The sequence below is a fragment of the Physeter macrocephalus genome, chromosome 12 (genome assembly GCF_002837175.3).
Source record: "Physeter macrocephalus isolate SW-GA chromosome 12, ASM283717v5, whole genome shotgun sequence".
NCBI lineage: Eukaryota > Metazoa > Chordata > Mammalia > Artiodactyla > Physeteridae > Physeter > Physeter macrocephalus.
The window spans coordinates 5,609,456-5,623,084 of NC_041225.1; the positions used below are offsets into that span (position 1 = coordinate 5,609,456).

The 13,629-nt window shown below is 36.2% G+C and overlaps 1 protein-coding gene across 1 annotated transcript in view; it reads left to right on the forward strand.

The window, feature by feature from the left end:
- The window catches only part of CTNNA2 (catenin alpha 2), a 1,212,193-nt gene that overhangs the window by 1,156,889 nt on the left and 41,675 nt on the right, over positions 1-13,629 (forward strand). Inside the window, exons 16-17 of the mRNA XM_024129861.2 lie at positions 7,705-7,810; positions 11,909-12,043. Coding sequence (XP_023985629.1) covers positions 7,705-7,810; positions 11,909-12,043 — 241 coding nt within the window. The remainder of the gene's footprint in view (positions 1-7,704; positions 7,811-11,908; positions 12,044-13,629) is intronic.

Genomic DNA, 13,629 nt, shown 5'->3' on the forward strand with positions numbered 1-13,629 from the left:
AAGAAGGAATAATTTCAGCTCTATACCTCTAATGGTTCTTACGTATTATGTTCCCTTATGTAAAGGAAAGGATACAGCTGAGTAGGAATTGAAACTTGACTACTCTCTTCAGATCTTACGTTTAAAGGGTGTTTGGGTGCAAGAAAAAAAACCCTTGCATTTATTATTTTGTTGTTTTATTCTTATCAGTAGCTAATTCATTAATTTGATTCAGTAATCTCAATGATATCCACTCCATTATTATTAAAATTGGAGAGGTTCTGCCTCATTATTTGTGTAATAACTTCTTCATGGGGGATAAAACTGATTATGCCTCATGTCTGTTTCCTGTTCACTTCCTGACTTCCAAGAACTGGACAGGAAACAGTTCATCATCTCATAGTGATGGCAGAAATGCTGTCCTGCATAGGGTGAATCCATACCTCTCATGTCACTTTCAGAAAAAAATAGCATGGGCCAGTCTTGTATCCCAATAACAAAAGGTGTGCAGATGGCAGCAGTTCAGGAAAGAAACCCCAGTTTAATTGTACAGCAAGGGACAAAGCTGTCTCTTGAGATCAACTGTAAGTTCTGATCTTGAAAGGAACTGGGTTCAGGCTAAAACAAAAAGCTTTCAGGGTACAATCTACTGCTACAGTAAAGAATCATGTAATCAGCCTGCTATTCCCAAATTTCATTCCTTCCTTGGTATGGACACTCAGGGCTTTAGCCCAAGTGACAGCTTGACTGGTCTTTCAGTTCCAATTCTTGACTCTTGTCAGTTCATACCATGCCATATCTGGCCATTAAAGGACATCCATCTAACTCCCTTTGCACCAAAACTTTCTTTCCTCTTTTCATAGAATAATATAAAAATCTTGAGTTGGCTATCCAAGGCGTACCTTTATTGACCCTTAGATTCCTTCTCAATTTTGTGCATATTTGTATTTCAACTTCAAGACCATCATATAAATGTTACTTCCTTGAATAATTCAACTTATGGTCCTAGAGTCTCACCTGATTTATCTTTAATCCCCAGATTAATACAACTTTTCCACTGTGCTGTCTTTAGACTGCTTCAGCTAATTGGTGAAAGTGGTATTTCCAACCATGTTTTATGGACTGTGGTTCTGAAAAGGGGCTTCTATGATTCAGTATATTTACAAATATACTTCTTACTTACTATATCTCATTACTGGAGAGTCACATCATATATTGATCTGTTAGAGGTACTGAGAAAACAATAGTAAATAAATGTTTTTAATTTGGGTTAACTCAGAATTTAAGAATTCTTGGTACTGAGTACATTGACTCAAAATGCACTCACACATTGATTTTTCTCATTAATACCTATTACCTTTTCATGAAATAAATATGAATTAGTTGTTAAATTGTGGATAGCAGTAATGTAGTAATAGCTTTCCATGATTCTCTTTTTTTTTTTGAAGTGACCATTTCCTGGGAAAGCTTCCAAATATTGACCCTTGTATAAGAATCACCTATTAGCAAAAGAAAGAAGGTTACATGAACCTATACAGTAGAGCCAATTCTATGGCTTGATATTTTTCCAAGAAAACTAAAAACATGTTCCAAATGGAACAATAAGATGGCTTTTGTCTTTAAGGTCACAAGATTCCTCAAAGCACCTTTCAAAATGCCCAAAGTAGAGAATCTGATTAAGTTAGGGAAAGACAAACGGTATAAACCATCACCTTGAGACTGGGAACTACAGCCAATGGAACTAGTCCCTTTGTCCACACTGCCTTCCACTAATAGGAAGACTCAGACTTCTGATCTTTTCTGGGCAACATCCCTGGCAACACCATTCTCCTTTCTATCTCTATGAATTTGACTACTCTAGTATCTCATATAAGTGAAAACATATAGCATTTGTCTTTTTGTGACTGGCTTATTTCACTTAGCATAATGTTCTCAAGGTTCATCCATATTGTACATGTCAGACTTTCATTCCTTCTTAAGGCTAAATAATATTTCATTGAATGTATATATCATATTTTGTTTATCCATTCATCTATTCTTGGGCACTTGGATTGTGAATAATATTGCTATGAATATGGGTGTACAAATATCTCTTTGAGACCCTGCTTTCAATTCTTTGACTATATACCCAGGAGTGGAATTGCTGGATCACATGGTTGTTCTATGTTTAATTTTTTGAGGAAACACTGTACTGTTTTACATAGCAGCTGCACCATTTTACATTCCCATCAACAGTGCACAAATGTTCCAGCTCCTTCCCATCCTCACCAAGACTTCTTATTTTCTGTTTTTGTTTGTTTTTATAGTAACCATCTTAATGAGTGTGAGATGGTATCTCATTGTGATTTTTTTTTTTTTAGAAGATGTTGGGGGTAGGAGTTCATTAATTAATTTATTTATTTTTGCTGTGTTGGATCTTCGTTTCTGTGCGAGGGCTTTCTCTAGATGTGGCAAGTGGGGGCCACTCTTCATCGCGGTACGCGGGACTCTCACTATCGCGGCCTCTCATTGCGGAGCACAGGCTCCAGACGTGCAGGCTCAGTAGTTGTGGCTCACGGGCCTAGTTGCTCCGCGGCATGTGGGATCCTCCCAGACCAGGGCTCGAACCCGTGTCCCCTGCATTAACAGGCAGATTCGCAACCACTGTGCCACCAGGGAAGCCCTCTCATTGTGATTTTGATTTACATTTTCCTAATAATTAGTGGTGTTGAACATCTTTTCATGTGCTGATTAGCCATTGTATTCTTCTTTGGAGAAATGTATATTCAGGTCTTTTGCCCATTTTTTAATCAGGCTGATTAATTTTTAGTTGAGTTCTAGGAGTTTTTCTATATTCTGGATATCAACCCCTTGTCAGATATAGGATTTGCAAATATTTTCTCTGATTCTGTGGGTTGCCTTTTTATTCTGTTGATTGTGTCCTTCAATGCACAGAAGTTTTAAAAATTTTGATATAGTCAAATTTGTCTATTTTTATTGTTGTTGCCTGTTTTATTGGTGTCGCATGCAAGAAATCAATGTCACGAAGTTTTTCCCTTAACTTTTCTTGTAAGATATGTATAGATTAGCTCTCATTATCCACTTCCAGTTGATTTTTGTATGTGGTATAAGATAAAGGTCCTGCTTCATTCTTTTGCATGTAGATATCAATTTTCCCAACATCATTTGTTGAAAACACTGTCCTTTTCCTGTTGAATGGTCTTGACAACCTTGTCAAAAATCTGCTGGGCTTTCTATTCTGTTCCATTATTTTATACATCTATCTTTATGCCAGTACTACACTGTTTTGATTACTGTAGCTTTGTAGTAAGGCCCCTAACTTTGTTCTTTTTTAAGATTGTTTTGGCTATTTGGGGTGCCTTGACAATCCATATGAATTTTAAGATAGATTTTTCTATTTTGGCAAAATTGCTGCTGGGTTTTTGATAGGGATTACATTGATTGCTTTGTGTAGTATTGATATCTTAATAATATTAGGTCTTCTAATCCATGTACATGAGACATCTTTCCATTTATTTGTGTCTTTATTCATTCATCCATTGATGGACACTTAGATTGCTTCCATATATTGAGTATTGTAAATAATGCTACAATGAACATAGGGGTGCATATATTTTTTTAAATTAGTGTTTTCATTTTCTTCAGATAAATACCCAGTAGTGGAATTGCTGAATCATATGGCAGTTCTATTTTTAATTTTTTGAGGAAATTCCATACTGTTTTCCATAGTGGCTGTACCAATTTACATTTCCACCAATAGTGCACAAGTGTTCCCTTTTCTCCACATCCTTGCCAACATCTGTTATTTGTGTTTTTTTTGATATAAGCCATTCTGACAGGTGTGAGGTGATATCTTATCGTGGTTTTGGTTTGCATTTCCTTGATTTTTAGTGATGTCGAGTACTTTTTCATGTACCTGTTGGCCATCTGTATGTCTTCTTTGGAAATATGTCTATTCAGGCCCTCTGCCTGTCTTTAAATTGGATTATTTGCTTTTTTGCTATTGATTGAGTTCTTTATATATTTTGGATATTAACCCCGTATCAGATCTATGATTTGCAAATATTTTCTCCCATTCAGTAGGTTGCCTTTTCATTCTGTTGACGGTTTCCTTTGCTGTGCAGAATCTTAAATAAATAATTTGTATTAGGTGCTTCTGACAATATCAGTATTATGTTACTTAATGAAACTTTTTGAAGTCTTTCTTCTTTTCCTATATTCTGGGAGAATTTAAATTGCATTGGGATTATCTTCTTTTTAAAGCAGTGGTCCCTAACCTTTTTGGCACCAGGGACCAGTTTCTTGGAAGACAATTTTTCCACAGACAATGGGGTGGGGGGAGCAGGGAGCTTGCTTGCCTGCCTGCCCGCCACTCACCTCCTGCTGTGTGGCCCAGGGGTTGGGGACCCCTGTTTTAAAGGTTTAGTAAGTTCCTCTGAGAAACCATGTGGATTTACTGATTTTTTGACCAGCATTTTTTGACAGCATTACTTATTTCTTTCATGGAAATCAGACTCTTCTAGATTTTTCAAAATCTACTTTCTAGCCAGTGTTGGTAAATTATATTTTCCTAGAAAGTTATTTCATCCAGGTTCTCAAATTTCTTTACATGTATTTGAGGAAACTAGTACTATAATACTTCAAATTTTCTGTTTTTTAAGATAATTTAAATCTTACCTTTTTTTACTTTAGAATATTTTTCTCCTATTTTTTTCTTGAGAGCAAGCTAAGTGTATTTTCTATACCAGTTTTGTCTTCCTTTTTTTGTAATCAATTTATTTATTTTCTGTGTTCTATTATTTTCTAACTCATAAATCTTTTCTTATTATTTTTAAAATTTTTTTTATTGAAGTATAGTTGATTTACAATGTTGTGCCAATCTCTGCTGTACAGCAAAGTGACTCTGTAATAGAGACATTCTTTTTTTAATATTATTTTCCATTATGGTTTATCACAGGATATTGAATATAGTTCCCTGTACTATACAGTAGGACCTTGTTGTTTATTCATCCTATATGTAATCGTTCACATATGCTAATCCCACACTTGCAGTCCTCCCCTCCCCCACCCCCCTCCTCCTTGGCAACCAGAAGGCTGTTCTCTATGTCTGTGAGTCTGTTTCTGTTTCGTAGGTAGGTTCATCTGTGCCATATTTTAGATTCCACATGTTAGTGATTTTTATTAGTTTCTTCCTACTTTCTAAATTCTTGAGTCAGATGATTATTGTTTTTGGTATTTCTTGCATATTAATATCTGTAGTTATGGCTATTTGTGTTCCCCTGAGATTACTACTTTAGCTATCTCATCAGACTATAGCAAAAAGAGTACTAAATTGTGATTAGGGACACAGAGGTTTCAGTCCTTTTTCTCTCTCCTTATCACTCTCTGCATTAACATCTTGGGCAGGTCACTTAGCCTCTTCTTTGGGTTTCAGCTTTCTCAGTTAGAAAATGAGGAAATATTTGATGATCCCCAAATTTCTACATTGCTCTCTAGTTTCATGTAATACATCCCTGTCATCAACTTGTGATTCCAAGCATTTGAATTGAGTCTGCAATGTGAACTCTAAAGTCTCAAATTTTTAAATACAATATAATAGTGAGTCTGTGTACTGTAGTCTCTGGTGTAATCACAAAAGACATGCTTCTAATCATGCTTTAGCTGCAATATGGGAGTCTGAGCCTCAAACAAATTCAAGTCTCTATAAATGTTCTTTATTAACTTAGCACAATTTGTCAGTCAATCAACTGTTGAAAGTTATCATGAAAGGTTCATGAGAAAGCATTTCCTCAAGTCCTTTGAAATTCTTGGAGCAAACAAACACCAAGATTGTTAGTAATGAAAAATCAAGCATAGTGCAGCCCTTTGTGAATGGGTTAAGATGAAAGCAAAAAGTAACAACAAATATTTTGTCAGAGTAAGTTTGCAAAAAAGATTTTCTAAGGTTTGGAAGTTACAGAGAAATAAATAATAATGAGAGTAATAAATATTAACAGATTCTGCATCTAACCTTTCCTTTAAAAATATAAACCAAAAACGGGCTTCCCTGGTGGCGCAGTGGTTGCGCGTCCGCCTGCCGATGCAGGGGAACCGGGTTCGCGCCCCGGTCTGGGAGGATCCCACATGCCGCGGAGCGGCTGGGCCCGTGAGCCATGGTCGCTGAGCCTGCGCGTCCGGAGACTGTGCTCCGCAACGGGAGAGGCCACAACAGAGAGTGGCCCTCATACCACAAAAAAAAAACAAAAAACCAAAAACAAAATAAAAGTTTATTTAGAGATAATTTTAAAAAAATAATGTGAGAGAATGGGAGCCCAATTGTCACAGATTCTTTAATTCATCCATATTATATCAAATTCACATGTAAAATCTCTGTCCATATTTAAACAATCTATACAACAACTGAAAAAAAGTCAGTGTCTTGTGGAAGAGTTAATGTTACCACAGCAAAATGAAATAGCTTGTTTTGAATTTCCCTATGTACGTGTTTAAGCACTGACATGAACACAATATATTTTACTTTTACCTACTAACACTGAAAATGCTAGAGGCAAAATTAAGAGGGAAACAAAATGCCCTTCATTTACAATTATTTTCTAAAGTCATTTTAAGTCTTCCACTTTATAAAACATTATTATATAACAATGGCAATCATTACCCAGTCTCTATGTATTCTAAATAAATCACTTCTGAGTGGTTTTTCTCTGTATTTCACCACATGTCTTAACTATAGGTTTATAATTTTGTAGGCCCAAAAAGTGCATTGAATTTTAGATGCATATAAGGAGACCAGTAACAATGCTAAAAATATAAGAAGAGTGTATTTAGTCTATTATTTTATTTACCTCTCAAGAAAAATACCATATGCAACATTTTGTTTAAAGATTTATGATGCAGCATAATTTCCTTTTCCTTTCTAATAAATATTTAAAAGACAAGTAATATTAAACAGTTCACCTAATTGAAAGCCTTATGTGAAAATATTGGGAAAATGGTTTGGCATAAAGACATCTACTGTCACACAGTGTTCTGTGCGTCTTCCTTCATAAGTCAGTCCCAGAAACATATAAACCAGCAAGAGTAAGAGCTCAGCAGATTTCTGAAATTCTGGCCAAACAGTTCCCAGTTATGGACAAGAGGCAGTGGCTTCTTAAAGAGCCAAAATGGACTTAAAAATATAATTAACATAATAATAGTGCTGAGCATGGTATGAAAGACAATGCATGTGCACTTATTTTGGCTAGCCTCTGATTTAAATTTAGAATTTATCACATGATTTGCATAAGCTTAGATGAGTTATTCACTTTAGTCTATTTTTTTCTTCTCTAAAATGGGAATGATGATGCCTACTTGTTAGGGTTGTTATGAAGACAAATGTATATACAACAGCATAGACACACGGTAAGCATTTACATATTAAATTCCCATTGCTCTTGTGGTGATCATCTTTTTTAAGGGACCACTGTTTAAAATATATAGATATACATGTAAAGAGTAAAATGTGAGCATGCACATCCAAACAGGGAAAAATATTCCCTAAAAATGAATGCAAGTAAAGTGAATTATTTACATGGAAATTGAAGTGAATCAAGAAAACATTCAAATTTCCTCCAACTTGGTCAGAGCCAAATCAAATACAAAAGCAGAGTCCTGGACAAACAATATGGTAGGTGTGTCTATTTCCTGTCATAAAGTGGATTTCTAATTATGTTGTGTCTGTTTTTTCAGAGGCAAAGGCCCGTTGAAAAATACATCTGATGTGATTAATGCTGCCAAGAAAATTGCCGAAGCAGGCTCTCGAATGGACAAATTAGCCCGAGCTGTGGCTGATCAGGTAATATAAGAGAGAAGAGCAAGCACATGCTGAGTGGGGTCATTAACTAGCTCTTGCATTCTGTAATGGGTTTTATGCACTCTATAAAATGCCCCTGAAGAATGAATTGTAGAGAATTGCTACCATTTTACAAACTGGCCTCTAACTCTGTGGAGACTGAGTTGATGCCAAAGGTGGGTTCAGTTCAGGAGGGACTAGTAAATCCGATGATCAAAATTCCTTGAGAAAGAAGAGTACCCACTTTTTAAGAGACATAATCCCCAAGGAATCATGGATCCTGGCTGTCCTCATTCAGAAAGTCAAATACACTGCACAAGGGGGAAGCAAAAGAAAGAACTTTACTTATTGTTATAACTGATCTCACTGTAATGATGCTCTCATAATAATTTATGCCCTAGTATAAATGGGATGAATCCACACAGTCCAGAACATCCAGATTTCAGCTTTATTTTCATCCAGACTCAAAGGGTATCAGAGATTAACAAAATTCTCAAGTGTCTTTTATGCTTTTAGACTGAACTAAGATCCACGTTAAAATAGTTCTCAATCTGAATGTTGAGTGTTTGAGCTTATTTCCACACTTTTCATCTTATTTTGCTGAATTGGAACTCTAAAATCCTGTTCTAAATATGTCTTGTTGCAATAATGGGCCATTTCTTTTAAGGGTACTTTAGGCAATATACTTTTCCAGATAGCTGATGCTCATCTCTTTAAGCAACCAGTGGCTTACAGTTTGAACTGTTTTCAAAGGAAAATGTTTTAAAATATAAATTAAGATTCTGAAATAGAAAATATTATATAAACTGTTATTTACATGGAGAAAACATTATGAGCATGAATTTGCCTACTAGACTACAAAACAATCATGCTCTCTGGAGACAATGAAAGATTTAGGATTGTTTCCTCCCCCTTGGATGGTCTTAGTCTCCTATGATTTTTGAGTTGCTTACTATAATTGTTCTCCCTCATTCCTTAATATGACTGTTTCTCTAAATCGTTGTTGTCTTCAGCATCTCCGATTTTAGAATCCTTCAAGTCAATACTAGATTTACTCATCTTCCAAAGTCTGAAAAGAAAATACATGATTAAACTATTAGGATTACATTTAAAATAAGCCTACAGATTGTCTCACTTTAACTTTTTTTATACATATGATGGCTAATCTGAGGGAATGTTTTTTGCTTTCTTCTGAATTTTTGAGAAATACTCAATAGTAAAGTTAATTCATTTAAATATTATCATAATTTGAGAATTTCCTGAAATTTGTAGGGATTGAAATTTGTAGCATTATTAAATTGCTAATTTCAGGACAATGCCAACTGCCAAGCTTCCTACAGTTTGCAGCGTTAGGTTGAGTTCCATATGTAACCCAGAAAGTTCATGTAAAAGAGAGGAGAGGGACTTCCCTGGTGGTGCAGTGGTTTAAAATCTGCCTTCCAGGGCTTCCCTGGTGGAGCAGTGGTTGAGAGTCCGCCTGCCGATGCAGGGGACCATGGGTTCGTGCCCCGGTCCGGGAAGATCCCACATGCCGCAGAGCGGCTGGGCCTGTGAGCCATGGCCGCTGAGCCTGCGCGTCCGGAGCCTGTGCTCCGCAACGGGAGAGGCCACAACAGTGAGAGGCCCGCGTACCGAAAAAAAAAAAAAAAAAAGAATCTGCCTTCCACTGCAGGGGACACGGGTTTGATCCCTGATGAGGGAACTAGATCCCACATGCATGCCACAACTACGAGTTCACATGCCACAACTAAGGAGGCCGCTGGCCTCAACTAAGGAGCACGTGTGTGGCAACTAAAACCCAGCACAACCAAAATAAAAATAAATAATAATATTAATTTTTAAAAAATAAAAGAGAGGAGAGACAACGAACTTACTTAAAAATATTCATGCATACATGCAAACATACAGAAATGCACCAGCCAGGAAAGAATGCTGCATTTTTTCTGCAAATGTTCAGGGAATTTTTTGCAAAATGTTGGAATGAGTGGAATGATCAGAGATTGGCGGGTGGTTCTGAAACCAGGTTGTGTTTGGACAGACTCTTTCTTAGGAGTGAAAGTGGATGGAGTTTGGATGGCCTTTCCATTATACTCTGAATCTCAGTGGCTGAAACTATTTCTCAATATGTTTAGGCTCCTTGAGCTCAATATTTTTTTATTGTGATTCTTATTTTTGATTTTGTAATTTTGGATCCTTATTTCCAACAATTAAGCAACATGAAGCATAGCCCCAAACAGTTTTGGTATCTGGAAAACACACCACACATGTACACACACAAATATCCCAGGATTCTAGATGTATTTTGAGATTGTGACAAATTATTAAAATGCTATTTAATGATGACATAACAACAACAACAAAAATAGATGAAGTTAAACATAATGCTTTCTTTGTGGTATTCTTCTTATCAGTTGTGGAGCAACTTGCAACTTTTGCTAATGCTTTATCTGAATGGGGCATTTCTTTCTCAAATTCTGCACCCATTTCTACTATTTCCATGGTATAAGAGTTATTTTTCTTGGTCCATCATGCCTTTATGTGTGTTTTAAATACTTCAGTTTAAATAATAGAATAGAATGAGCATTTCCAAAATGTCGATTGCTTGCCTTTATCTTGCCGGAAAATATTTTTATGAAGATTTGAGGTATGCACACAATATAAACTTTTTATGGACGGTTGCATTTTTAATTACTGTTCCATTGAGATAGAACTTCCATTTTAATTTGCTACAAGGTATTTGTATCAAAAGCCTTGTCAGCCCTCTAGAGAGATATCATTTTAAAGTTAATTCCTTTCAGTATATGAGTCTCTGGCATAGGATAAATATTACAGTATTAAGTACTTGTAGGAAGCTAAAAAAAGTCTCTGTGGGATTCTTTCTTGATAAATGCAGTTAGTGAAAAAAATACCACAATGGTAAGTGTTATGTATACAAAAGACCCCTTTGTCATTTATTAAATAAATGGCTATGTCAAATGACTGGCTTCACAGTATTAATGAAAGAATTCCCTTCCTTGAGCTTGAAGGAAACTTAGCTGGAGTCTTTGTCTCATACTCTTATTCTAAATAACATACTCCGGTTTGGGCTGTAGGTACTCATTTCTTACAATGTTTCATCAAGGATCTGGTGATTATATGTCCTTTGCAAGTGCCAGATTGAGTCAGAACAATAGAATGTCCTGGAGAATTTTGAGCTGAACTTTGGATAGCAATAGAAAGATATTTCAATTACTGGATAGCCGTTGGCATTGAAGCTTCAGAAGTGCTTTAGGGAATCATGTAAATGTCTGTGGAAGTGTTCAGCTCTGTTCAGTGTGTATTTGATGGACATCTACCCACTTAAGTTACAAAGAGAATTTAAAATCTATGGTCACCAGAATTTTTTTGAGAATTCAAAATCTTTGGTGCATTCTTTGAAGGGTCTTATTGTTACACTTATGAGCTTATTTCAATTGGCTTCAAATTCATTTCACTCAAATCTTTTTCTTTTACAGTGGTCTTGATCCTTCTCAGAGTCTCTTGTTTAAAGGAAGTTTATCATGTTGCTAAAATTTGGATAAATATTGAATTCCAAGAAGTGTAATAGAGTTCCTTTAGTGAATGATACATGTCTTAGAAAGCCAAAAGAAACAAGCGCATTTTCCCCCAACTAACTGAATTGAAACTCTATCTTGTACTATAGCAGAGAGATGGCCACACAGGATGATTTCTTTCTAGCATCTGTTGCTTTGTTCTCTGTGTTAAAATAACTTTGCATGTAGTGAACGTTGAATGGGCCACTCGGGAAAAACCTATAGAACATTGTTTTCTTAGCAGTTTAGAAGATAATTGGTAAAATACTCATAAATGTATCCAGGAGTCCCAGTAAGACTTTCCGGGAGATCATCAATATTTTTTGTATAGAATTTATCAAAGTAGAGCTAACCATTCTAACCTTCTGGCTGTGGCCTTCTTAAAATGCACTATAAAGAAGTTAAGTTGAATGGTTGTAATTAAGGTATATGACAGTGAAACTTTTTCTTCTCACAGCTTTTATATAGCAAGTATTAGAAACTGAAGAGTACTTACTAATTGAGATGACCTTTTTTTAATGTTTTATAGTGTCCTGATTCAGCATGTAAGCAGGATTTATTAGCCTACCTTCAACGAATTGCCTTGTATTGCCATCAACTTAATATCTGCAGCAAGGTGAAAGCCGAAGTACAGAATCTGGGAGGAGAGCTCATTGTGTCAGGGGTAAGCTGGGACCTGGGCTTCACAATTCAAGTTCCCACTGTTGTACTTCCAAGGCAAGCATTCTTGGCAACAGTACTGCTAAAAACACCAAACTACAGTGATTCATAGGGAGGTTTTTTAAAAAAAATAAATGTTATCACCATTATTCCAGACCTTACAATAACTCACAAAGAACAGTTTGATTTTCCAATTATCCCATGTTTATACTAGCCTTGTAAAATCTCCATTCTTCACAAGAAAACTAATTTCATAGTCTGGAAACTCATTGCCAAGCTGTGACTATTATAATTATTTGGGGCTTTTGTATATTTACTCATTGTAAGTCTACTTCCCTCTGTTAGTCCTAGCAATTTTCATTCTCTGTTCAGGAGCAAGCCTCTCTATGTGTGGATTGTGTTCACATGTTAGAGATGATGAAAACAATAGGAATTCATTCATCAGGTTCCAATGCATACTAGGTTATCAGTAACCCTTAAAAGCCAGAAAATGTTTGAATTTAACACAGGTTGATGTGCTGTTGCCAAAAACTAACATGGTTGTCAAACACTAACAATTATATATCCTTTGTTCAATCACTTCAGTGTTTCCCTTCTCATGAAAATATGAGTATCTGGTCCATTTTAATCAAATGCAAAGAAATGAGAAGTTCAATGAATAGAAGAATAATGATTTCTTGGCAAGATTTCCAAATGTATGTGTTGAGGTTCTTCACCTTGGCTTCTTTTCCTTCCTCAGTCCCTTTCTTTCAACACAAGGTGCCATCTATTATAAACTATTTGCAAATTCCAAAGTGTGGCTCTGCTACCTTTAGTTCTTTTCCCAGTCAACCATGATGCTGCCATTTTAAGTGTGGCATTACCAGGAACAGAGCATTATCAATATGGTGAATGCCTTGTGAAAATCAGATTGGTCATGAATCTCAGTTCTTCCTCAAGCCATTTTCAGAAATTCAGCAGGTTGACCATTTGATAAAAAATATGTGGAAAAATCATTCTTGAACCCAAAGATTTCAGTTTCTATATTGTTTGGCTTGCAGAAAACATAGCTGGGAAAAGAGCTGATCTGGTTTGCATGGAGATGCCATTTGGAAAGCCTGTTCCATGCAGTCTCACCTAGAGCCCAGTAAATTGCTGTTTTGTGCCTCTTCCCAAAGCATAGTCACCTCTTTGCATTTCCAAAGTGATCCTGCTTCAACATTCTTCAACAACCAAGAGCAATCTGTCTTGCAGTGTGTCCTTTCTGCCAAGTTGGTAATTACCAAGATTCTCTCTGCCAAGAAGTGATCAAAACATTGCATCTCCCTTGCTTCCTTTCTTATCTTCAGCCTCAATGGTATAGTTTCCCATACCATTCAGCTTTCATGTCCATCTGTATATAGCACCTGTGGAACCAAGTGCTTTTTGTTTAGCTTGCCTTGTGTGCTTTCATTTGTTACTTTCCAAATCTTATTATTTATATGGATGCACAGAGCATCTTTGTGGATCTCAGACTCCACAACCTCATCTAAGTGAGTTTTACTGGCAGAGTTACTCTCCATCATCCTCTCAGTGCCCATTGTTAATCACTGCCTCCAGAGCTTCATTTCC